At 29.9% G+C, this 25,969-nt stretch overlaps 14 protein-coding genes across 14 annotated transcripts; 5 read left to right on the top strand and 9 right to left on the bottom strand. All coding sequences in view use genetic code 12, as the record gives it.

Annotated features, from left to right (window-relative positions):
* Positions 1-379: 379 nt before the first annotated feature.
* MSW1 (tryptophan--tRNA ligase) lies at positions 380-1,936 on the bottom strand. Its single transcript, XM_064904443.1, has one exon. It carries the CDS (start codon positions 1,705-1,707, stop codon positions 544-546), a length of 1,164 nt encoding a protein of 387 aa, XP_064764866.1. The 5' UTR covers positions 1,708-1,936; the 3' UTR covers positions 380-543.
* A 1-nt stretch (position 1,937) lies between these two features.
* Positions 1,938-3,059, bottom strand: CKB2 (casein kinase 2 regulatory subunit). The gene has a single exon (XM_064904444.1). The coding sequence runs from the start codon at positions 2,803-2,805 to the stop codon at positions 2,038-2,040; it is 768 nt and encodes a 255-aa protein (XP_064764865.1). The 5' UTR covers positions 2,806-3,059; the 3' UTR covers positions 1,938-2,037.
* DFJ63DRAFT_25222 (uncharacterized protein) lies at positions 3,060-6,366 on the top strand. Its single transcript, XM_064904445.1, has one exon. The coding sequence runs from the start codon at positions 3,314-3,316 to the stop codon at positions 6,323-6,325; it is 3,012 nt and encodes a 1,003-aa protein (XP_064764864.1). The 5' UTR covers positions 3,060-3,313; the 3' UTR covers positions 6,326-6,366.
* DFJ63DRAFT_25232 (oxidoreductase) lies at positions 6,366-8,095 on the bottom strand. Its single transcript, XM_064904449.1, has one exon. It carries the CDS (start codon positions 7,997-7,999, stop codon positions 6,407-6,409), a length of 1,593 nt encoding a protein of 530 aa, XP_064764863.1. The 5' UTR covers positions 8,000-8,095; the 3' UTR covers positions 6,366-6,406.
* DFJ63DRAFT_25224 (iron-sulfur cluster assembly protein) lies at positions 8,096-9,393 on the top strand. The gene has a single exon (XM_064904446.1). It carries the CDS (start codon positions 8,192-8,194, stop codon positions 9,341-9,343), a length of 1,152 nt encoding a protein of 383 aa, XP_064764862.1. The 5' UTR covers positions 8,096-8,191; the 3' UTR covers positions 9,344-9,393.
* On the bottom strand, positions 9,394-10,493 carry PEP12 (SNAP receptor). Its single transcript, XM_064904447.1, has one exon. It carries the CDS (start codon positions 10,287-10,289, stop codon positions 9,444-9,446), a length of 846 nt encoding a protein of 281 aa, XP_064764861.1. The 5' UTR covers positions 10,290-10,493; the 3' UTR covers positions 9,394-9,443.
* A 106-nt stretch (positions 10,494-10,599) lies between these two features.
* Positions 10,600-11,681, bottom strand: TRR1 (thioredoxin-disulfide reductase). Its single transcript, XM_064906734.1, has one exon. The coding sequence runs from the start codon at positions 11,654-11,656 to the stop codon at positions 10,697-10,699; it is 960 nt and encodes a 319-aa protein (XP_064764860.1). The 5' UTR covers positions 11,657-11,681; the 3' UTR covers positions 10,600-10,696.
* A 1,089-nt stretch (positions 11,682-12,770) lies between these two features.
* Positions 12,771-13,803, bottom strand: DFJ63DRAFT_316784 (uncharacterized protein). Its single transcript, XM_064906733.1, has one exon. It carries the CDS (start codon positions 13,478-13,480, stop codon positions 12,947-12,949), a length of 534 nt encoding a protein of 177 aa, XP_064764859.1. The 5' UTR covers positions 13,481-13,803; the 3' UTR covers positions 12,771-12,946.
* Positions 13,804-13,959: 156 nt separating this feature from the next.
* On the bottom strand, positions 13,960-14,433 carry DFJ63DRAFT_327195 (uncharacterized protein; the record flags this gene model as incomplete). Its single annotated transcript, XM_064907626.1, has 1 exon — positions 13,960-14,433. Exon 1 carries the CDS (start codon positions 14,305-14,307, stop codon positions 13,960-13,962), a length of 348 nt encoding a protein of 115 aa, XP_064764858.1. The 5' UTR covers positions 14,308-14,433.
* Positions 14,425-14,925, bottom strand: DFJ63DRAFT_316783 (uncharacterized protein). Its single transcript, XM_064906732.1, has one exon. The coding sequence runs from the start codon at positions 14,853-14,855 to the stop codon at positions 14,541-14,543; it is 315 nt and encodes a 104-aa protein (XP_064764857.1). The 5' UTR covers positions 14,856-14,925; the 3' UTR covers positions 14,425-14,540.
* Positions 14,926-15,792: 867 nt separating this feature from the next.
* DFJ63DRAFT_316782 (uncharacterized protein) lies at positions 15,793-16,561 on the top strand. Its single transcript, XM_064906731.1, has one exon. It carries the CDS (start codon positions 15,836-15,838, stop codon positions 16,409-16,411), a length of 576 nt encoding a protein of 191 aa, XP_064764856.1. The 5' UTR covers positions 15,793-15,835; the 3' UTR covers positions 16,412-16,561.
* Positions 16,526-19,573, bottom strand: DFJ63DRAFT_283092 (uncharacterized protein; the record flags this gene model as incomplete). Its single annotated transcript, XM_064904694.1, has 1 exon — positions 16,526-19,573. The coding sequence occupies one exon, from the start codon at positions 19,571-19,573 to the stop codon at positions 16,526-16,528; it is 3,048 nt and encodes a 1,015-aa protein (XP_064764855.1).
* A 65-nt stretch (positions 19,574-19,638) lies between these two features.
* On the top strand, positions 19,639-22,196 carry DFJ63DRAFT_25183 (U4/U6-U5 snRNP complex subunit). Its single transcript, XM_064904438.1, has one exon. The coding sequence runs from the start codon at positions 19,813-19,815 to the stop codon at positions 21,814-21,816; it is 2,004 nt and encodes a 667-aa protein (XP_064764854.1). The 5' UTR covers positions 19,639-19,812; the 3' UTR covers positions 21,817-22,196.
* Positions 21,725-25,864, top strand: CCC2 (Cu(2+)-transporting P-type ATPase). Its single transcript, XM_064906730.1, has one exon. The coding sequence runs from the start codon at positions 22,190-22,192 to the stop codon at positions 25,784-25,786; it is 3,597 nt and encodes a 1,198-aa protein (XP_064764853.1). The 5' UTR covers positions 21,725-22,189; the 3' UTR covers positions 25,787-25,864.
* Positions 25,865-25,969: the final 105 nt, after the last annotated feature.

Raw genomic sequence — 25,969 nt, 5'->3', positions numbered from 1 at the left:
TGAAATACCACAAACTCCAAACTTCAAAATTGGCTGCCTTTTCTTGTTGTTTTTTGAACTACGCATAAATTTCATTTTTTTGGCGTTAATGAAAACAAACGCGACGCGAGAACATTCCTTTTTTGTATGTACTTTGTATAGTATAGTGTGGATGGATCAATTATTTTGCAGTATTTCAATTAGGGTTATAATTACTTTGATTTCACAACAATAACTAGTCTTAGAAAGACAAGACGCGGTATAGTACATACATACATACATACTTCTCCTTAAATAGTCTGTTACTGCAGTTTGTTGTATACTTAATAGTTAGGGGTAGTAAAAGGAGCCAATGAGTTTTAATCCGGCTAAACTAGGCGTTATCATCATCATCAATATGTATATCCCACACTAGATCTATTCACTTCAGACGCCTTTACTTTCAATTGATATAATATAATTGAATCTATTTATAAGTGCATGCACTATCTATATACACGATATCTAAATATCCTCTTTCTATTTACAAGTTTAATTATCCTAATTTATCCGATATCTTAACAATCAATCTAATCCAATAATACCTCTTATTTGTTTAATATTATCACTAGCTATTTCTCGTGCTTTATCTCTTCCTTGTTGACATATCTTATCAAGATACGCCACATCATTCAATAATTGATCATACATATGTCTCTTTTCTTTAAATTCTTCCACAATCAACTCTGTAACATGATCTTTCAATTGTTTATGATCATTAATCCATTGTAAATCAACCACGGTTTCATCAATTGACTTTTTCGTTAACCCTGAAATAATATTAATCAAATTTGATACTCCAGGTCTGCCCACTGGATCATAATATATCTTCCCTTGAATTGAATCAGTAGTGGCTTTTCTAATCTTTTTCGATATTTCTTCGGATGATTCCGTAACATAAATACATGAACTTTGATCAACATCTGATTTTGACATCTTTTTCAATGGATTTCTTAATGATAAAATCTTTTTAGCAGGTGTTAATAATGTTTTGGGCATGGGGAAGAATTTTGTCTTATATATATGATTAAATGATTGAGCCAAATTTCTGGTTAATTCAAGATGTTGAGATTGATCATCTCCCACTGGAACATGAGTTGATTTATAAATCAAAATATCAGCTGCTTGTAATACTGGATAACATAATAATCCTGCTTTAGTTTGTTCCAATACTTTTTCTTCAAAGATTGAACTGGTTTGATCTTGATGAGCTTTCAGTTTCCATTGCGTCATTCTATTCAACATCCCCATACTAGTTATACAAGTCAAATACCAATTCAATTCACTATGTTCTGGAACAGCCGATTGATGAAATAAAATACATTTCTCCGGATTCAATCCACTTGAAATCAAACTAGCAATAGCTTCCATTCGATATTGTTTTAATATTTTAGCATCAATAGTTTGAGTTATAGCATGAAGATCAGCAGTCCCAAATAAATATTTCGTTCCTTCTGATTCTACTTCACTTAATTCTTTCCAACTATTAATCGCTCCTAAATAATTCCCAATATGAATCTTCCCCGTTGGTTGAATTAATGAAAATATAGTCGAATTATTAGGAAATTTCTCAATCCCTTGAATGGTTTGAACGGAATTAGTAGTTATGGTTGATCCAGAATTAGTAGAATAAAATCTACCTTTGATTCTTAAGGATCGTACAGCAGTAGTTCTTAACCCACTCTTCATATTTGTTCAGTTCATTCAAACCCTTTGAATGGCTCTGTATAAGTAAAGGTTCCAATATTTCATTTTTTTTATCATACAATTTTTCTTTTCCTATTTGGTGCAGTTTTGTGTAACCTTCATACCATCAAAGATTAAATATGGAAGAAGTCTAGAAACCTTAACACTGACGGTCTACTACAACTACTCGATACAAGAGACTACCTACATATAACATTGATAAATATCATAAGTTTAATCAAATCTATTATTTCCAAACAATTTATTTACATAAAAAAAAAAGATGCTAAATTAATATAAAGTATTATACAAATTGGAATGAATTAAACTCATTTAAGGAAGTTGTTGAGATGAAGATTCTTCTAGATCTTGACTTTGATCTTCATTATTCTCTACTATGAACCCCCCAGCAACATTAGTTATTTCAATACCATGATTAGTTAATCTCTTTTCCAATTTAATTCTTTGTAATTCTCTCCATCTATTTAATTTTGAATATTCATGTAATTTAAATCCAAATACTTTTGGTACATAAGTTTCCTTAGGATGAACCGGTATTACTTGAGGAAAATATTGAAAAAACATAGCCGGAAATGATGTACCAAAATAAGCGCCATCAATAATGGAATGTCTACCTGATTTTGGATTAAATAAATCTTCACATTTGGCACAATATAATTTAACTGATGCTAATCTTGGTTGATCATTAAGACCAATCGGTAATAAAGGATGTAATTGACAATGAACTCTGGGACAATACCCAAAATCTCCATTTCTAAATTTTTCAAACATTTTATTTAATCCTCTTGAAGTTAAAATATATCTAGCATGAATCAATCCATATAAGATTCTAGCATTATGTTCCAAAGCATCTCTATGTTCTTCAGGTTGCAGCTCTATATCAAGAAGATCCGTTATTATATCGATTAAAGTAGGTAATTTATTCACTTCTTGATTTAAACCGGTTAAATTGAATCGATCACGAATATATTCATCATCAACATCACAGAAATATTCATTACCTTTAATCCCTAAGAATAAATCGATCCAATATTCAGTAAAGTCAGAACTTGAATCGGAAATATATTCTTCACTGGCCATCGTTATATATGATTATTATTATGAGTTATCGTCGTCGTCACCTATTGTAGTAGTAAAATATATGCTAAACCTTCTCCCAATCAATTGAATACAGTACTTTATCTTCAACAGTCAATCACCAATATGTGATATATATACAAAATACAGAATTGAAACCCTTTAAATGATGAGATGTATGTGTTTAAATATGAATGATTACGATGGTTAACCATATTATCAATTTTAAATCTCATTTGGTGATAATTTTTAAAACTTTTTTTTTGTCTAATTTGAAGTCACATGACCAGTTTTTTTGGTGAGAATTCAGAGTTTAAAACAACGACTCCAAAAAAGGCAGCACAATTCAAATCCCAACTCTAAACCATATAATCAAAACATCTATCATAGATAGGATAATAACTACATCAATTGAAGTTGAGGATATAATCATTCAATCTGTATATCAAGGATCGATTCATCGTGAGGAAAAAAAGTGTAACTAAGTTAACGTCAAAACCATTGTTGCAGTATGAAATATCTAAAATTTCCTACTATACAACATGGTGGAGAAATTCATTCAATTCAAATAAATAATGACGATACAAAGATTCTAACGTCTGGAAAAGATCATTTGGTGAATGTATGGAACTATGATGACTATGTAGGAGCTTTAAAAGCTACTGATGATAAACAACTTGGTGAGATTAAACCAATTGAATCATTTGATTATCATTCATCATTAGTTTCAATTGCAAAATGGTCTCCTCTTGATCCTAATATATTCATATCATCCGATATAGATGGTCACTTGTATTTAAATGATCTTGCCACTCAATCATTCAAATTAATCTATCCCTTTGAAGAAAATTCATCGTTAACTGCTATCGTGGATTTATCTTGGAATCCTGATTCTCAATTAATAGCATTTAGTACTGGAGATGGGAAAGTTCATATTCTTGATTTAGTCAAACAAACTTATCAAGAATTATCAAGTTTGGTTCATCTTGATAAACTAACCATTCAAAGAAGTATAGCATTTGACCCCTTAAATGATTATTTAATCACTTTAGGTGATGATACGTTAATTTATATGTATCAATATAAAATTGATCCAACTTCTAAAAATTATCAATTCAGATTACTTAATAAAATATCAAGATTAATCAATAAAAATCCTATAAATGTTAATTATAAACGAATCTCATGGTCACCTGAAGGTGAATTAGTTTCAGTTCCAACTGCCAGTAAGAATCAAGTATCTTTGATTTCATTAATTTCAAGATCAAAAAGTTGGCAAAATAAAGTAAGTTTAGTAGGTCATGGTTTAACTTGTGAAGTAGTTAAATTCAATCCTAAAATATTCCAAACAGAAAATAATGTATATTATATAATGGCAACTGCTGGAGCTGATAAAATTTTAAGTGTATGGAATTCCACTAAAGATACTCCTATTTTCATATTACAAGATGCGGTGGATCAACCAATACTTGATTTATGTTGGAATCTGAAAGGTGATACATTATTTTTAAGTTCTCAAGATGGAACTATTGGTCTTGTTAAATTTGATCAAAATGAATTAGGTGATTATGTTAAACCAGAAATTAATGATGAATTAATTAAATTATCAAAAGATCATATAAAACCTTTGAATCATAAATATGAACTGGATCAACCTACTAATAGTAGAAGATCAAATAATCCAACCATAGAATTATTAGATCTGAAAGATGCTATAAGTATCAAACAAGAAGATCTTAAGAATGGATCATATTTATCTAAAAATGGTTCATCGAATGGTAATAACAATACCGATTCCAAAGATGTTAATGGGAGTGATCCATTAAATTCTAATAATAATGTGAAGGCAGCTATCAAACCCGAAGTTATACCGAAACCGGAAATGAAAGAACCAGAAGCTACTTCCAGTGATATATTACATTCTGCCATGAATGAAAGACAATCGGGCGCTAGTAAAAACTCCACTTCTGGAAAACCAATTACCATAACAGCATCTTCTAAATCATCAAAGACAGCAACTATAGCTACTACAGATAAACAAAAAATAACTACTAAAAATGGGAAAAGAAGAATTCAACCGTTGTTAATATCTAATAATGGTACCTCTGAATCTAATGGACATGCTAAAGCCTCCACACCATCCATCCAAACCCCCATCATTTCATCAAGTTCAAAATCATTAATGGATTTTGATAAAGCATCATATGTAGTATCTAATGATTTCTACAAGGATAATAAACGATTGAAATCACAAGATGAAGCTACTGCAACCACTAATAAAAAAGTCAAACGAGAATTAGAACCGGTGAAATTCATTGGAACTCCTATTCTTAATCCTAATACTATTTTTTCAAAATTAAGATTGGCTATACCTAAAGTACGATTTAATTTCCAATTACAAAGTAAAATTGAAAATGAAACTTATGTACTTGATATTAAGAATGGTACCGGCAATGAAACTAAACCATCACGTATAACTTATTTTAAAAAGGATAAAGAAATATGGTGTGATTTCATACCAAGATATATTCAACTTGCAAGTGAAGGAGGATCAATATTTTGGGCTTTAAGTACGGCTGATGGTCAAGTTTTAATATATTCTCATACATCCGGTAAAAGAATTTTCCCTCCTATAGTACTAGGATCTCCTATATCATTTCTTGAAAGTCATGGGAAATATTTAATGGCAGTTACTGCTTTGGGTGAATTATATGTATGGGATATTGAGAAAAAGAAAGCAGAATTAAATACTCTGATAACCCCATTATTAGAATTAAATACCAAATATATTGAAGATGGTTTATCAAAATCAGATAATATTACTTTATGTGCAGTGACTTCTGCCGGTATACCATTAGTGACTTTATCGAATGGGTCCGGATATCTTTATAATAAAGATTTAGGAATTTGGCAAACTGTTAGTGAATCTTGGTGGTCATTTGGATCACATTATTGGGATAGTAATGATGAAAATATTAAGAAACCTCAATCATCTAACTTTTTTGATAATGAAGCTTCAATTATTGATTTACTTGAACATAAAACCAATGAAGAAGTTATTAGAAAAACTCGGCTTGGAAGAGGTAAATATTTCAATAAGATTTCTAAAAATATGTTAATGAAAGAAGGGTTTGAAAGTTTAGAGAATGCCATTTCTGTGAGTCATTTAGAAAATAGAATCTTATGTTGTGAATTATTAGGTGAATTCAAAGATTTCCATAAATATTTCTTAACTTACGTTCAAAGAATTTGTGAATTAGGTTTCAAGACGAAATTATTTGAAGTTTGTAATGAATTATTAGGTCCTGAAAGTGATGATGATATCGATATTGATCACGAAAATGGTGGAGAAAAAGATAGTAAAGAAAACCAAGATAAAATAGATTGGCAACCAGTTATTTGTGGTTTACAGAAACATGATTTATTAAAGGAAGTAATACTAACTTGTTCAAAACATAGAGATGCTCAACGTATCTTAGTACACTTTGGTGAAAAGATTGGTGTTATACAAGAAGAAATATAAAATTTGTATCATTAATATTTATATTTATATGTACATATGTGTCTATTTTTAAAATAAAAGACTCTAAAATACTTTATTTATTTACAATTTGAATACATTCTTAGAATCCCACTTTTTATTTCCAAGTAAACCTTTAACTTCTCCTTGTTCATTTTGAGCTAAATCTTTAGGACCAGCAACATAATCTATATAACCCTCTGGTCCACATACTATAGATAAACTTGCACCTTTTTTTGGTTGATTACTTGTTATTAAAGCTTGTTGAATGGCATTTTCATAACGAGGAGCTCTTTCAGTAATGATATTCGATTTTTGATCTTGTTTCTCTTGTCCTTGAAGAATATCTAATCTTAATTTTAAATTATCACTTTCACTATTTGGAGTTTCATCTTCAATACGCATTGGACTTATATAATTTGGTTCTGTTGGTGGAGAGATATCTTTCTTAGATAATATAGATTTCTTATCAGAATCATAATGATAATGAATCTTTACACGATCTAATTTTTCTAAGAAAAACATGAATCTTTCAAGGGGTTTTAATTCACCTGGTTTTTGAGCTGAATAATGAATATTAACAAATCCACGATATGGATTTCTTGATAATAAAACTTGTAAGATTGGGGCAATACCAGTACCTGCTGCAAAGAAATTAATATTATCAAAATCAGGTAAATCATTTATAGTTTTAATATGATCTAATAAATTCTCTGATTCAATTTTAGAAGGTAAATCTCTAAACATTGGTCGAGTATGAAATTTTTTTAATGGATGATAAGGGAATTTATATTCAATTCTTGGACCTCTAAGTTCAAGTTCTTCACCGACTTCTTTATTAGTGATATATTTTGATACTTCACCATCATTATATCTTTTCACATAAAGACACATCACTCCATTTCTATCATAATCACCGGAATCATTTTCCACTACTTTTAATAATGGTTTCTTTTCCCCAGTTCTAGTATATTCTGATTTCATAAATAATAAAGGTAATGGAGTATACGATCTTACCACCATAATATCAGGTTGTTTAACATCTACCGACCAAATTCGATCACCATTCCAAAGAGATTTTTCTTCATAATTAGTATGGAAACTATACTTCCAATGATCAAATTTGGGAACTAATTCAATTAAATAATGATCATTATCAATTTGTTCTTTATGAGTGACAATAAATTTATGAAATTCAGCAGGATCTAATAATTCTTTACTTTCAGCTCCCTTTTCAGGTGCATACATCCATACTTTTATAGCATAAACCCCCCATCCAGCCGCTATAACCGTAAGAATCTTAGGAATATATCTTGACCATCTTGTAGTTAATTTTGGTTTTTGAGATTTTGTAAAGTCATCTTCATTTGGTAAACCAGGATATTCATAAGCTACTCTTTGATGTTGTAATTTAGGGATATAAGGTTTATTATTCTTTTTGATAAGTCTATCTAGTCCCAGGTTGGTTGCATCAATCGGAGCAGGAGCTGATTTTGAAGTAGCTGGTTTAATATTGAATTCACTAACGTCATTATTGGAATCAGATTTTGATGCTAAGTCTTTATTGTCTTTGTTGTTCTTTTTTGAATCATCAGATTTGAATCTGAATTGAAGTGAACTTCTCAATGGTATCAATCGAGGCACCCTTAGTATCCCCACATGTCTTATCGTGATCATTGTTTAGACCTTCCTTTGATATGCTTCCTTCACTATCAAATGGTGAAAGTTTGAAATATCTGAAGAAGAAAAAAAATGCAGCCAAAAAAAAAAAATAATCAGCAATCTCAATTTTTCAACATCCATTAGTTATCAATTTAAACTTCATATCAGATAATAGATACCAACAGCATTAGAGATATAGAACTAAGTATGGTGGAATTGTTAAAGTCCATAAAGGCCCATACCGATAAAGCATGGAGTGTGAGTGCTCATCCCACATTACCATTATTAGCCACTGCCTCAACTGATAAAACCTCCAAGATCTATAAATTATCCAAAGTTCAGAATTTCCCATTAATTTCAAAATTAGAAGATACTCATAAACGATCAATACGAGCTGTTTCATTCAAACCTCCCTTAGGTGGGGTAGATGCTCCGGTGGAGAATTATTTGGATTTACCTGCTTTGGCTAGTGGATCATTTGATTCTACGATATCAATCTGGGGGATTGATGAACCTGAAAATGAAGTTGATGATGATGAAATATTAGCTAATCAAAGTGAAATATTAACTAATCCAAATAATGAATGGAATTTAATGGCTATAATAGAAGGTCATGAGAATGAAATCAAATCAATTGATTGGAATTGGTCAGGAAATCTTTTAGCATCATGTTCAAGAGATAAAACAGTTTGGATTTGGGAAACTGATCCAGAAACTTTAGAAGAATTTGAATGTATATCAGTTTTAAATGATCATCAACATGATATTAAGAATGTGACATGGCATCCAAATCAAAATTTATTAGCCAGTTCTTCATATGATGATACTATCAGAATTTATAAACAAGATATTGATGATGATGATTGGTCATGTGTTGGAGTTTTAAATGGTCATAATGGAACAGTTTGGTGTTCAAAATTTGAAAATAAACATAATCCAAATGCTGATCCTAAGAAAATAAGACTTGTATCAGTTAGTGATGATTTAACAGTACGATTATGGTCTAGTATAACTGAAGTGGTTGATAAACATATTGATGATGATTATATTCCAAGTTCAATTAAACATAATAGTGAAATGATTTGGGAACAAGAAACTATTTTACCTGAAGCTCATAAATATCCTATCTATGCCGTTGATTGGTCAGCTAAAACGGGGAAGATTGTTTCAGTAGGGTCTGATAGTAAAATAGTGGTCTACAAGGAAGTTGAAGGAAAATGGATTATTGAATCAGTTAAAGATCAAGGTCATGGAGTTCATGAAATAAATTCTGTAATTTGGGCTACATTAGATGATAAAACTGAAGTTATAGTTACTGCTGGTGATGATGGGAATATAAATATATGGTCTACTGATTAATAATAATTTTATAGAAAGATGTTTCATTATAGACTATAAAAAAATAAAATAAAAAAAAATAAAATTAACTAATTAATTAATAGAAATGAATAGAACCTTTTTATATGAACGTTACAATTACAATTAAACCTAATACCGTACCCAAGATAGCCAAACAACAACACATTCTCCCAGTTGAAGAACGCTGTCTTCTTTCAGCTCGTTGTAAATGTTGACTTGCTGTTCTAACATCTTCACTATAACTAAAGATATTATTTTCGATATTATCAATTTGAAATTGTTGTTCATTTACTATCCCAGCTAAATTTTGAAATATATCATTTATATTTTGAGTATCTTGATGAATTCTATGAAGTTCTCTTTCTCTTTCTTCTATTAATAACGTTTGTTGTTCTAATTCTTCTGCATTGATAGGTTCATAAGTGACTTGGATTTGATCTTGAATTTGACCTTCACTATTTTCACCACTTTGAGGTGGAGTGGATTTAACTAAATCATCAGGAGGGATATTCCTTACATGATAAGATTCAAATCTTTTTTGATAAGTTTTGAAATTAGTTAAACTATCTCTAATCAATTTAATTTGAATATTTTCCTTTTGTTTTAAATAATTTAAAATTTCAATATCTTCATGACTTGATTCAATAGTTTGAATAATTCGATTTAAAGATTTAATATGATCATTTATGCCTTGGTATTTCTTAGTGATCTCATCTATAGAAGTAGTGATCTTCTCTGATAAACTTGGATTCGATGAATCTTTGCTAAATTCATAAATTTGGGATTTTAAAGTAGGTAATAAAGTTGAATTTATTTGATATAATTGATTCTCTATAGCATGAGATGTGGTTTCATATTCAGGATAATCTTTATAATGCAGAGATCGATTAGTCGCCGTTCTTTCTAGATCGTTGTTGTTATTATTAGACGATGTATTAAATGACATGGTGGTTATTCGATGTTCTTGATGTTTGTGCCACTGATCATAACTGTGTTGTAAAGAAGGACTGTGCCTATTTCTAAAAGATACGATTGATCATGTCGTACAAATGATCATGTGACAATAGAGCGACATTAAGTTCAACACCCTGCGACATTCTACGTGTCTGACGAGACGAGCCACAATTTAAATTTTTTCAATTTAAATTTACAGCCGTTTATTTACATTACAGACGTGTAATTTAAAACTACATTTAATAATGATATAAATAAGTAATTAAGAATAATTTATTAATAATGAACAAAATCTATAATATGACAAATAATAAGCTATATAAGGAGAAAGGAAAAAAAAGATAAAAATCTAGTTATGTATATATGTATGTATGTATGTATGTAAAATTAACTTAAAATTTATTCTTGATCAGATAAGAATTTTTCACAATCTAAAGCAGCCATACAACCTGACCCAGCTGAAGTAATAGCTTGTCTATATTTCTTATCTTGGACATCACCAGCAGCATAAACCCCTTCGATTGAAGTATTGGCAGTACCTGGAGTAGTAATAATATAACCATCTTCATCAGTTTCTAATTGATTACCAAAAACTTTAGTAGCTGGAGTATGACCAATAGCATAGAATAAACCATTAACAGGTAAATCAGTAGTTTCTTTAGTTTTATTATTATAAACTGATAATGATTCTAATAATTTACCATTACCTTTAGCTTCTTTAGCTTCAGAATTCCAAAGGATTTCTAATTTTTCATTATTTTGAACTCTTCTTTGCATAATGGTTGAAGCTCTTAATTGATCTCTTCTAACTAAAAGATAAACTTTAGAACCATATTTAGTTAAGAATAAAGCTTCTTCACAAGCAGAATCACCTCCACCTACCACAGCTAATGGTTTATTTCTAAAGATTGGAACAGCACCATCACAAACAGCACAAGCAGAAATACCTTGTTGCCAATAAGTTTCTTCACCTGGAATATGCATTCTTTTGGCAGAAGCACCAGTAGCGACAATGATAGCATCAGTAGTGTTTGGTTCTGAATCTTCATTCCATTCAGTCCAAAATTTAAATGGTCTTGAAGAAAAATCAACTTTAGCCACAGTTTCAGTAATGATATCAGTACCGAATCTAATTGATTGTTCTCTCATTTGATCCATTAAAGTAGAACCATTAATACCGAGGGGGAAACCTGGGAAATTTTCAATTTCAGTAGTAGTGGTTAATTGACCACCGGCAGCAATACCATTGGCTAAAAGACCTTCATATAAGGTTGGTTTAATTTCAGCTCTAGCTAAATAGATGGCAGCGGTATGAGCAGCAGGACCAGAACCAATGATAGTAACTCTGTGATGAACCATTTTATTATTATTATTATTGTTATTATTAAGATATGAGGATAAATCTATAGATGATTGAATGCTAGGATAAAAAGTTCGATAAGAATGAAAATTTATGAACTGATTTGAAGTAAAAGGAAGTCTAATGTGTCTAAAAGATGTTGTTGTTGTTGTTGTTGTTGTTGTAGATGTAACAAGTCTTGATATCATATAATTATACAATTTCAAAAATAGAAATAGGATAATTATAAATACTTATATATAGAAATTTCTCGATAGTTTTGGTTTTGGCCGTTTATTTAAATTTCTGCTTATTGATCTCAGAACAGAACAGAATTTCTTTTTAATTTTCAAAGTCCTAACTTCGGAATACAGGACTGTATACAGTACAGTACTGATAGTATAATTATTAATTAAAATTAATTATTAATTTTGAATGGTCTAGGCCGAGGCATACTAATAAAAAGTCAATCACATGACTGGACATGTGATTCAATTTGTCAACTTTAAATAAGATCCAGACCCCAATTTATCTAGGAGTTACATCCATACTACAATACATAGTACCAAATAATTAGTAATGTTACACAAAAGTAGTCATCTCATTTATTTGACATAAGCGGTTAAGTCTAGTCCTCCTTAATTTTGGTGCCAGTTCATCACTCTCCTATCCTATTTGGACCTTATATATTCATTGTTTGAGTTATATAATTCGTAATCGTATTATAATGACAGATTAACCGTCCGGAGTTGGAATTGGTTGACTTGATTTCTTTTTAATTTGTTTACCTTTAACCGTTCTTATTTATGATGATGATTCAAATTAAACTTTTTCTGAGTATTTTAATTAACCGACATGATATCTAATCAATGATGATGATCATCTTATCTCTAAATCTATAACCTTGTTTTCTTTCTTTGCAATGACTTATCATATTTATAATGTAAAACTTCTAGAAGATACTTCAAGTAGTTGTACACTGCCCCTATCCCTACCCCTACCCCTACCCCTAACTCTTATCCAACTGATGATCTGCCATTTTTGCAACCTTCATACATAATCAACCTACCTTATTTTTAATAATACTTCTTGGATTTATTTACTTGATCATTTCTTTTACTTACAATTCTACATTATCTCTATATATTAACTTTTAATATTATATCATATTATTACAAATTCATTATTTATAGTGATTTCATCACACTATTTATTATATATATCATACTATATTTCCACTTCTTCCATGTATCGAATCTTCTATTATTCCTCACCTCCCGACCTCTTCATACCTCCACACCTCCTCATCTCTAACCTAATATAAACTTTTTAATAACTTCACAATCTTGAAGTTTAGGATTTAATAATACATTACTCATAAACCATTGTAACCCTTTTCTTCTTTCTTCTAACCAATTATTAGATAATAATAATCTTTCAATCAGAAAATTATCTTTAGGAGGTAAATTTGGAATTAATGTACTCTTAGTATTTTGATAATGATGTAATAAATCTTGATGAAATTGTTCAATTTCACTATATCGTTTATATACTATTATCGAGGAATAATCAGAATCATCTAATACAATCTTAATAGCCCATGATATATATGGTTTTCCATATTCTCCTTCAATCAAATGATGTTCTCCAACCATAACATTCGTTATATGAGATAATTTTTGTTTCTTAGGACTTTGATGAGTGTTATTTCTACTATCACCACTACCATTTACACGATTAATATTATCAACTGATTCTATATCTTCTTCATCATTATGTAATTCAATAGGAACAGGTAATATTCTATTAAGTCTTGAAACTGAATCTGAGTGGGGTCGACTCATATGTATTTTGATAATGATGATTTATGATGATGATGATGTCTTTTTATATCTTATTTTCTATATTTAACTCTGGTAGGTTATATATCAAACTTCATATCAACCACACCACTAAAGTAATTATTTATCCTTAATAATGGAATTGAATTGGTATGTTCTTGAATTCTTCTTTCTTAACTTGAAAGTAACTAATCCCTTCTAACTTCACAAATAGATAGTCTAAATCCTTCTAAATTGCTTTAAAGATCTAATATCTAAATGACCCTCTTTGTAAACTTTAACTTATTTTTCTTCTTCATCCTTCCCCTTTTGTCACACAAGTTAACTACCCTACATGCAGGATTTAGATAAAAATTGTTTGCTAAATACTTTTTGCAATTACTTTTATATAATGAATGTAGCTTATATTACCCCTACATACATCTACTTGAATAATCGATTCATGAAATAACAACATATATTGAATAATTAAATGGATTAAATTAATGTACTATTCTACATGTATAGAATCGTTGTGAAAACACTAGTAAAAATGCCAGTGCTATAACCATAACAGCAACTGGAACCAAAACATATTGATCCTTATAACAAATCAATAAACAAAGTGAAAATGAACAGATAGTATAACACATCACAAAATTATTGGTTGTGTTTGCGGTTATAACTCCTATGCCATAGTTTGCATCTTGTAGTTCAGTATAAACGATGTGAAGTACACTATTAACAATTCTAAACACAATCAAGGAGGTGATTATTACCATAACTACTATCATACCGAAAGGTCCTTCGATAGGTTGATTCATATTTGATTGGGTTGTTAATGTTAACATTGTTGGAGCGTATAATTAAACGATATCAAAGAAAGAAAATAAAACTTGAAAAGATTAAAATTGAGTGATAATCAATGCTTTTTATAGGAAAATTTGTCAGTATGGCTATAACAGCTACATACATTCATTTACATATGAACCATTATACCAACTTTTTTAAACATAACACAAACAAATATATATTGAAAAATATAAATCACAAATTTCTGAATATCAAGCTAAATATTTAGATTCTAACTGGTGCTTTTATAGAAACTATGGACTGAAATTCTGCTAAGTAACATTAAAATAAATGACAGAGCAACAGATACAATAGCAAAAGGTACAAGCATATGATTACCACTATAACAAATAACTATGGCAATTAAGTGAGATCCAATAATATAACCTAAAAGTGAATGATCTTCAAATCCAGTTGCTGATATTACCCAAATTGAATTAATTTTTCCTTCTGTATAAACGGTTCTAGCAAATGATAACCCAAAAGATGATACACCAAAAACTGTTACCAACAATGGCACTATGATATAAGTAAAATATTGATCCATTTGAGTTAAAGAAATGTGGTGAGATATTTGTTGTAATATTTATGATTGAACTATAAAATTGGATTAATCTAAATGAAAATGTTGACTCTTTTATACTCTTTTCGCAGTCTAAAATTAGATTCATTCTAAAATTAGTATACTCATACATGGTAGGAAATAAAAATATCACTAATCAAGACTATAAAAATATATATTCAGATAAGAATTTATGGAAATTATATAAATAAGCTTTAGATGTTAATGGAAACATTAATTAACAAATGTGGTGTTAGAGAATATATTATAAGGATATTTAATCTTAACAAATATGGTGGTGGCTAAACTATTTGATCAATCTAATGAACAATTCAACAATCATAAAACTAAAGTTAACCATAGGTTAAACATCACATGATAAAGGTTTATAAACCTTCCTTGCTATATTCATCATGTTAATTCTAATCAATAAGTATAACACTATAGCGGTAGACGCTACCATGTAAGTAAATTATTCCATTGATATAATATTATAAACACTTTGATAAGTTAACATTGATAGTAACAAAACTTTTTAAGAAAGAAGTATACTTACTGAGAAAACATTTGATAAGACATTTGACGATGTAGTTTTGTTTTAAATAGTCTTAAATATAAAAAGCCAGATGAAAAGTTTTTCCAGGTATAATACATTTCAATACCGATAAATGCATACACAAACAAAAACTAATATTTACAAAACCAACAATGGAGCAATAACACCACCCTTTCATAAATATGTCATTACAACCTAAGGATAAAGGAATATCCCCTTCTGAATCAAGTCGAATTGAATATGGTTGCGAATTTAAGGACTCTCCCTATGTATCATCACTCTATCAAAAAAGTAATTGGTATCACCACGACCCACGATTTTTTATTTTAAAAAGATTGATTTACCACAAACAAGTAAAAGACCATTCAAATACCTTATACCAACTTTTAACAGGACATACTTATACAAGATGAGTGACCCTATGAGGTCGAAGTATCCCCAATGGAAACTTTTCTTACATAAATTCCAAGCAAGAAGAGATATTCCATTTAGAAGGAGATTTTTTATTGGATATGATTTATTTGGAAATACATATTGGGAATTCACAATTGATGGGAATTTACAACGATTAAGAAGAAAAATGGAACCTTATAAAGAACAATTATTCAAAGTTGATTATTTCGCTACTGTTCCACCTCCTTGGTTACAATGGTTAAGAAGAACAAGATATGATCCTCCAACTTTACAAGAATTAATTAATGAACAAATTAGACAAGAAAGAATAAAAGTATTAGCTCAACAAGCTGATCAGAGATGGGTCCAAGAAAAATATCGACTAGAAGAAGAACAAAGATTGAAACTAGCTACTGAATTAGATAGATCGCAAAGAGAAGCTGAAGAATTTGAAAAAAGGACTAATCCAGTTACTACTGAATCTCCAGTAAATGTTGAAGAATCTACCACACCAGATCCTTGGAAACAAGCTGAAGCTACAAAGGAAGAGAATCCAATTGAATCTACTTCTATAAAACCATCATCGAGATAAACTCAATCATTATGTACATATAATATAAATCAAAACTATTTATTTATTTATTTGAATTTTATTTTCTTTTACCTTTGCCAATTGATTGTGGCATTTTGTTTGTATATAGATCTTTTAATCAACGTCATTTTCATCAAAGGAATTTTCATTACTAGGAGTTGAAGTTGAAGATATATTATCTGATTTTGTAGCATTAATCTTTTGTTCAAATATATTAAGTAATTTATTACTATACTTTTCAAGTAATTCTTCTTCATTGAATTGATCATTTCTGGATTTATCTTTGTTTAATGTAAGTACAGATTCTTCACCATCATTTAATAAAGCTAAAATAATTTTCAATTTAGATATGAGAGGAGCTTTATTTTCCTCACTAAGACGATCTTGTTTGATTCTGGATTCAATTAAATTCAAATGTGAAAGTGCTTTATCAACAAATATTTTAGGATCTGAAATTGTTGCTGGGGATGCTTTAGTAGGGGAAGTGTAGTTATACGCTGGTTTAAGTGATCTAACTGGCGATGAAGAATCAATCAGATGTCTTTGTGATCTGACTGGCATAGTTTTCGGAGAAGCGGTTCCTATTTGAGTGGATGGTTTTGGTATTGGTTTAACTGGTGAAGAATACTTTACCGCTTCAGCGCGTAATGAATTACCAAGTTCACTTTTGGCTGAGTCTTTGGCACTTATTCTCTTTAATGTTGCTGCCGTTAACCTTGGTGTGGGTGAAGATTCAGCAGAACTTATGTCCCTAGTTCCAAGATCTAATTTAGTTGGGATAGTTCTTACTGGGGAAGTAGGTATAATCTTTCTAATCACTTTAGCAGGTAATGTTTCAACCTCTGTTTTACTTTCAATATCATCGGCCGATGAAGTAGGATATCTATCACTATCATCAAATACACTAGTTTCATTCAAAGTCCATATAAACAAACAACCATCATTACCAATTGATATTAATTCATTGTTGTTAGTTAATTCCAAACTTAATATAGTATCCAGATGTCCCCATGCTACACTAATAGGCTTACCTGTAGCGTAGTTAAATACTCGAAGTGATTTATCTGAAGATGATACAATGATAGAATTCTTATAATTAATAAAATTTTCAACTAATAAGCTTTCATTACTCTTACCATTAGTGAACTTGAGATTTCCCTTTAAGTCATAAGAATCTGAAATATCAAATATTTGTAAAGTACGATCATTAAGTGATACGATTAAATCATTTTCAAATAATTTCATATTGGTTGGACTTGCCTTGAGAGTCATAATCTTTTCTTGAACAAGTTGTAAGTTTGGTGAAGTTTCGAACCTATGAATAGAAACAGAACGATCAGATGAACATACATATACTCTATTGTTCAGATATTGGAGCTTGATCAAATTACCATTATGAATAGGTATAGTTTGTAAAAGATCCCATTCATTATCTTCATCATTTTGCTTATAAAAAAATTGAATCATTCTATCTCTTGAAATTGATGCTATTATTTGATTATTCTCTACTTCAAAGTAGATTACTTCATTTATAGTTGATGAGTGTGCTTTTGTTTTATATATAATTGTGTGAGAACCATCTTTCACTTCCGCAATGTTCAAGTTCCCGTATTTATCTCCTAAAACAATATAATTATTAAATGACTCAACCGCCGTTAAACAATTTGAAATTATTCCATTAGATGGTAATTTGAATATCAATACAGTTTCAAGTTCATTATGATCAATTAATTTCTTAATCTCTCCATCCTTGGAAAATATCATTAATTCTTTCAGATAACCATTTTTGATACCACCCAAATTCTTAACCAATGAATTTACTAATACCACTTCTTTATTCGTAGATTTGTCAAATAAGACTATTTCTTCTGAATCGGATAAATAAATAAGATGATCATGTAAGAAGTTAGCCAACTTTAATATTGGTTTATAAACAGCTCTCTCCTTAGTCGGACTACCGAACCTACTGTTAGATTTTGCTGTTGGTGATGAAATATTTGATAGACTACTCATGGTTAATTCATTGATTGACAAAGTTTCAAATGATCTTTCATCAATGCCAAACCAAACCTTTTCACCGGTATAGTCTATTTGAATTGAACTGAATTCAAATGGTGGTGTTTTTTTTTTTCCAAAGTTAACAAGCTTCAAGTTGAAATTTAAACTTTGATCTTCTCCTAATTTTAAAAGAAGAATTTGATTATCAGCTGTAATTATTAATAACTCATCATCATTTGAAATACTGCAATCTATGAAATTGCTATTAATATATGGACCTAATATAACATTTTTACCCTTTAACGCGTTTGGTTTGGAAACTATATTATCAATATCTTCTTCTTGAAATCTCCAAACTTTAATAAACCTTAATCCTATAGTTACAATAGAATCACCATGCCATACCACTTGATTTATGACAGTACTGCACCTGTTACTTGATTGAAGAAGTATTGAATTGAGTTGTAATTTCCAAATATGAATAAATCCATCATTGATGGTTCCTAATGAACAAATATATTTTGAATCAGGAGAAAATATAAGACTACGAACCCCAAATGAATGTTCATAGATTAATGCAAAGGGTTTATTTGACAGATTAGGTGCTAATGAAAATAATAATATTCGTGGTTGATAACCTGTTTCACCAACTGCTAATACTTTCTTATTGGGAGATATAGCAACACAACTTATAGATCTAACTCTCTCTTTTAATTTAGAAGGTGAAGATAAATCAATATCATCAGACCCTACTTTTCCTGAATCATTCCCTGTATAACTCCCACTACTTCCATTATATACCATTGGATCGTTACCTATAGTGTAACCATATTTATCTCTGATAATTGTTTCCTTTGGAGAACCAATATTTAGATCAGCAAACGCCATATTCAAATATGCATTAGCAGAACTAGCATGAGATGATTTATAATCAGTCAATATATTTGCATTGGCACAAAAGAATCGTTGTGAAATGGTACTTCCATTATCATCAGGACTAATATGACTAACCACTACTCCACCACTTGCTGTATATGCAATAAGATTATCACATACTGCAAATTGATTTGATGATTTCGCTGATGTTCCAATAACTTGAGAAATCTTCAACAGAGGAGGAGGCAAATTAGAGATCAGATGTCTATTTCTTTCAATTTCCACCATTTTAACTTATTGATAATCCATAAGTATTGTTAAATTGACTGTAAATGATAGCCTTCAAAGAGTGTTACACGAAATCCATTGGCTGTTAAGTTGTTAAAAATTAAATGTAAACAAACGATTATATGCAGGATAAACACATACTGCATATAAAAATTATAATCAGTAAAGAGAAGACCTTTAACTTAGAATTATACCATTATAATACTTCTTTAACTCAGATCAGCTCATGAAGATAAGGTATGGTGGAGGAAATATCATTATCCATAAGTGAAACCAATAAGCTTAGGGCTCAAATTGGATTGGCTCCAATACCGATAGAAGAAGAGACACCCAAGAAAGATCAACCTATAGCGGCCACAAATGAAATATCACTTGAAGAAACTAATCGACTACGAGTATCGATTGGATTAGCTCCTATACCATTGTCTGATAGTAATAAATCAGTTCTGAGAGAGGATGATGAGATACATAATTTTAAAGAACATCAACAGAGGATAGAGAAGAGTAAACGAGAAGATGAACTTAAACAGAGGATTGAAGATGCAAAGTCAAAATCACGAAAAAGGAAAGCATTGATAGGAAAGACATTATTAGATGATGAAGAGGAAGATACCGATGATTGGCTTAATAGTTTAGGAAACAATGATTCTAAAAAGTCAAAGATTACTAAATCGTCTCTACTGAAATCAGAAACTGATAATGTAGCCGATGTTAGAATAGCGCATAGTTTGAAAGAGATACAAAACTTGAATAATAATGATATACTTACATTAGATGATGGTGATATATTAGAAGATGATGATGAAGTAGGGGGTGTCTTAACTAATGAGAGATTAAATAAAAGCTCAAAATTGAAGAAAGAACTTGACGACAAGGCTGAAGCTGAGAGTATAAAATTCAATGGAAGACATTATAAGGCATCGAATTTATTTGGAGAAGAGAATGAAGAAGATGAGGATGAGGATATTCGGTCAGGAGTTATTCTTAAGGCAGGATCAAGTCTTTCACTTAATCAAAAGAAAGATATTCAACCGGTAAAGACTAGTAATAAAGTTCAATTGGGTCAATTGTTTGATGATATCGATGACGATAATGATAACACTTCTATAAACACTGTCAATGATTATGCAAAGGAGAAACCCATAAGTATGAAAAAGATGAAAAAGAAATTCAAATCGAAATCTAAGGTTGTTAAACAAGTTTTAGACGAAGAGGGAATACCAACAGTTGAGTTTAAAAAGTTTAATAATGATGATTTTGAAGATGAAGAGATTGAATTACAAAGAACTTTAGAAGATGCCAGAAGGAATAAACAAAAGAAACAGCGAAGTTTATTAACTCCTGAAGAAATTGCGGCTGAAATCGTGAGAGTGAAAAGACAAGAGCTTCAAGATGGAATACATGATGATTTTAAACAAGGAGTCGTATTTGATGATACTAGTGATTTCTTAGCTTCGTTATCAAATAATATATTAGATTCAAATAATGGTAAAGTGAAAGAAGAAGCAGACGATAGCATATTTGATGAGGTTAAAGTTAAGATGGAAGAATCTTCTATTGAACCAGTAATCAAACAAGAGGATAATACAGACATTAATATTAAACAAGAAGTTAAGAAGGAAGAAGACGAGGAAGATCAAATTGAAGATGAAGAAACTACCCCTCAATTTGGAGGAGGAGGACTTGCATCTACATTAAAATTTTTGCAATCACGTAATATTCTTCATCAAAGTAGTGAACAAGAAAAGGAAGAAGAAAAACATCGTCAAGAAGCCATTAAAGAATCGGATATATTAAAAATTAAGATTTCAATTGAAGAAAGAATCTTAAAACAAGAATTAGAATCTGATAAAAGTTATATGAATCTACCAAAACTGGAGAGAAATGAATTATTTGAAAAGTTATTAGATGAAAAATTAAATCAAAAGGGTATAGTTAAAGAAATGGCGCAACCCCTGAAAATTGCTCACCGTAGTACAAACCACAGAAATAATAATCATAATAACAGTACTGGTGGTGGAACCACCAGTACTACTATTAACGATCATCTTAAGTCTTATAATCCTCAAGTCAAGTTATCGTATCATGATGATACTGGTAACGAATTGAATACCAAAGAAGCTTATAAATATTTATCTCATCAATTCCATGGTGTTGGACCAAGTAAGAATAAACAAGAAAAACGGAAACAAAGAATCAAGCAAGAAGCACCTACATCTTCATTAAATGGTAAGATTGTATAAAAAGAAGTATATAAATATATATATATATAATATGTGTAATAATAATAATTTAACGGTGAATAATAACATCGAATCATTATGTCCTAATTTAATTTAATCTTAATTAATTAATTAACTGCTTTTGAAACTAGTGCCGAGCTCGGTTTAGAGATGGAAAAGATAAAAAAAAAAAGTGATTAAAAATAAATTCGCTATCCGCAAATTTCCATAAAAAATTTAATTTATTACTAAAACGAAAAAGGCAGCCAAGACCTTTGAACAATCATTTGACAGTTACTCCTTTCTTGTTCTTCTTCTTCTTGATAGGTAGATCGTTTGATCATCATATATTCATATATTCATCTGGTCAAGTTCATATAGAGACTAACTAATCATGAGTGCGACAGTGCTATTCCATATAAGGGGAATGACATGTGCTGCTTGTACTTCATCTATTCAAGAATCATTATCCCATTTATCAGGAGTTGCTAAGATTTCGATATCATTATTGACTGAAGAAGGGAAAATACTATTTGATCCTTCTCAAGTTAATCTTGATCAAATTAAATCTGCCATAGAGGATTGTGGCTTTGATGCAACTATGATTAAATCTAATATACCTTTGATTGCCACTTCAGTACGGATCGATGGAATGACTTGTGGATCTTGTTCAGCATCAATAACAGAGGCGTTGGAAAAGATTAATGGCATTGATTCAGCTTCAGTATCGTTAGTCACTGAATCTGGATTGATCAAACATACTAATTCAGTTTCCGTTAATGTCATAAAACAAGCTATTGAAAATTGTGGATTTGATGTTACAATTGAATCTTCAAAATCAATTAATCATAACAGTGACACTGAAGTTGATACTTCCTTTAATGAAAGTAAATTCGAAATTCAAGGTATGACATGTGGAGCTTGCTCTGCATCCATTACTGAAGCATTAGAAAATACTTCTCATATAGAAAAAGTATCAGTTTCATTACTTACAGGTGAAGCACTTGTTCAACATTCCAATGATGTGACAATAGATCAAATTATAGAAATCATTGAAAATTGTGGATTTGATGCTAAACATCTTCATACAAATATTCTATCATCATCATCAAATTCAAACTCCGCCACTCAAACTAATAGACAATCAGAAGAAGATGAAATCAGTTTACAAATCTATGGTATCAATAATGAAACTGATTTAACCCATCTACAATATAATATCGAAGCCTATTTAAATAGCCTGCCTGGAATTCATAATTTTCATATTGCATTTAAAGAATTACTTGATAGATCAAATGCTCCATTAGTTACCGATGCAAATTCTCAAAGTATTGCAGCTATAAGATCAGAAGATGAAATCAATAATGATGGTGATAATCTTATTGATGAATTATCAATCTCGTTCAATCCAAATTTAGTAGGTGTAAGAGATCTTGTGGATGGTTTGGATGGTATAGCTGAACAGATCCAATTTGTGATTGTCAATTCCATTGATCAATCTTCAGCCACTCAATTAAAATTATTATCTCGTATAAAGGAAATTAATTATTGGAGAAATAATTTCTTACAATGTTTAGGATTTGGGTTTCCAATCCTTTTAATGTCATATACTCAAAATAATCAATTTTGGAAAGATTTATTAATATTTCCAGGTTTATATTGGGTATCATTATTACAATTCATTTTAGCTGTTCATGTTCAATTTAGAAATGGGGCTACATTCAATAAGAAATTCATTTCATTCGTTAAAAATGGAGGTAGAAATGCAACTATGGATGTATTAGTTTGTATTTCATCTCTGGTATCATTTTTATTTTCAATTATATCGATTATTTTAAGTGTTTGGTATGGACAAGAAAATTCTCCTCCAACATTATTATTCGATACTTCAAGTATGTTAATTTTATTCATTTCATTTGGGAAATGGTTAGAAAATAAAGCTAAGGGAGCAACTTCAACCGCATTATCAAAATTATTATCATTAACTCCAACTAATTGTACTATTATTAATGATACTGATAATTATGAAAAATTCCTTGAAATGCAAAGATTCTCATCAAAACAAGAAAAAATCATTAATGATAAAGATGATGGATCTATTGTTAATAGTATGGAAAATTTCAGTACTAGAAATATTAGTATTGATCTTGTTCAAACTAATGATATTGCGGTGGTATTACCAGGGGGGAAAATCCCAGCTGATGGAGTGATTGTATTTGGAGAATCTGAAATTAATGAATCATTCATTACGGGTGAAACTTTACCAGTTCATAAAAAGAGAGGTAATAAAGTTATTGGAGGATCTATTAATGGACTTAATTTAATTCATATTCGAGTTTTAAAAACAGGAAAAAAATCTCAATTACAACAAATTATTTCGTTAGTAAAAGAATCTCAAATTAATAAAGCTCCAATTCAAAGATTCTCCGATTATATTGCGGCAAGATTTGTTCCTTGTGTATTAGTCTTAGCCATCACTACATTTATATTCTGGTTAATCATATGTTATATAAATCATATTGATACTCTTCCACAAGCATTCACCAAAGAAAAGAATGGGAAATATTTCGTTTGTTTAAAGATAGCTATTTCCGTTATTGTGGTTGCTTGTCCATGTGCCTTAGGGTTAGCTGCTCCAACTGCTGTTATGGTAGGTACTGGAGTTGGTGCTCAAAATGGGGTATTAATTAAAGGAGCTGATATTCTTGAAAAAGCTAGTGGTATTAATATTATTTTATTTGATAAAACAGGTACATTAACTACTGGAGATATGAAATTAGCCAATTATAAAATGATTTTAAACAATAGTCAAATCAATGAACAAGATTGGTGGACTATAGTTGGTTCAGTTGAAAATAATTCTGAACATCCAGTTGGAAGAGCCATTACTAAAGCTGCTAAATCCCATTTAAATCTTAATTTTGAAGAAGATGTATTTAATTCATCGATTAGTGATTTTAAAGTATTGACAGGATTAGGTATAAGTGCCAATATTCAAGTAAATCATATTAAATATCAAGTATTGGTGGGAAATATTAAAGTTGTTGAACAAATGTTTCCTCAATTAATTAGTCAACTTGAAACTAGTAATGTCAATAAATTAAACACAGTATCATATGTTGTTATTAATGGAGAATATTTTGGATATTTAGAATTATCAGATCATATTAAAGAAAATTCATTTGAAATTATTCAATATTTATCTCAATTTGAAAATTATCAAATTGGAATGGTTACTGGTGATAGTAAAGAAGTTGCCGAAAGGATTGGTCAAGAATTAGGTATCGCATCATTTAATATATTCAGTCAAGTATCTCCTATTCATAAAGATAAAGTGATTGTTGATCTTAAACAAAGATTAGGTGGAGAAGGAAATGTTGGTATTGCCTTTGTAGGAGATGGTATTAATGATGCACCAGCTTTAGCTCAAGCTGATATTGGTATGGCTATTAGTTCTGGTACTGATATTGCTATTGAATCTGCCGATGTGGTATTAATTGGAAGTGAAGATGATAGTAATAATAATGATTTAATTGGAGTTTTAAATGCTTTACATATATCAAATGCTACATTTAGAAGAATTAAAATTAATTTTGCATGGGCGGCAATTTATAATATGATAATGTTACCATTTGCTATGGGATGTTTTTTACCATTTAATGTTATATTACCTCCTATAGCGGCTGCATGTGCTATGATGTTAAGTTCTGTTAGTGTGGTTATAAGTTCATTAGCTTTAAAGAATTGGAAATCACCAAAAGTTGAAGATGAATATAGATCATTTAAAATTGATATGGAATCAATTTCACATGATGTATTTAATTTGAAAGATGGTACTATTGAAGAATTCAATATGGTTAAAAGAAATAATCTGAGAAGTGTTAGAAATAGAAGAAGATATAATGTTTTTAATTATATTAAATCTGCTTTTAATTTTGGGTCGTCATCAAGTTCAAATTCAAGACAATATGTTTCAATTCCTTCGTCATAGAAAAAGTTTAATTTAGGTATATAGTTTCTATTTAGACATATATTTTTAATGAGATAAACGTTATATTTTAATATAAATGATTAATTAATTTACATTATACTCTTAGTAGGTAGTTGACTGACCGTTATTAGTGGTTGTCATGGTTATTGACCAATCCAATTTAGGTAACATCTCGCACCACTT

Source organism: Scheffersomyces coipomensis (genome assembly GCF_036884675.1).
Source record: "Scheffersomyces coipomensis strain NRRL Y-17651 chromosome Unknown DFJ63scaffold_1, whole genome shotgun sequence".
Taxonomy (NCBI): domain Eukaryota; kingdom Fungi; phylum Ascomycota; class Pichiomycetes; order Serinales; family Debaryomycetaceae; genus Scheffersomyces; species Scheffersomyces coipomensis.
This window is presented reverse-complemented; position numbering and strand designations above follow the sequence as displayed.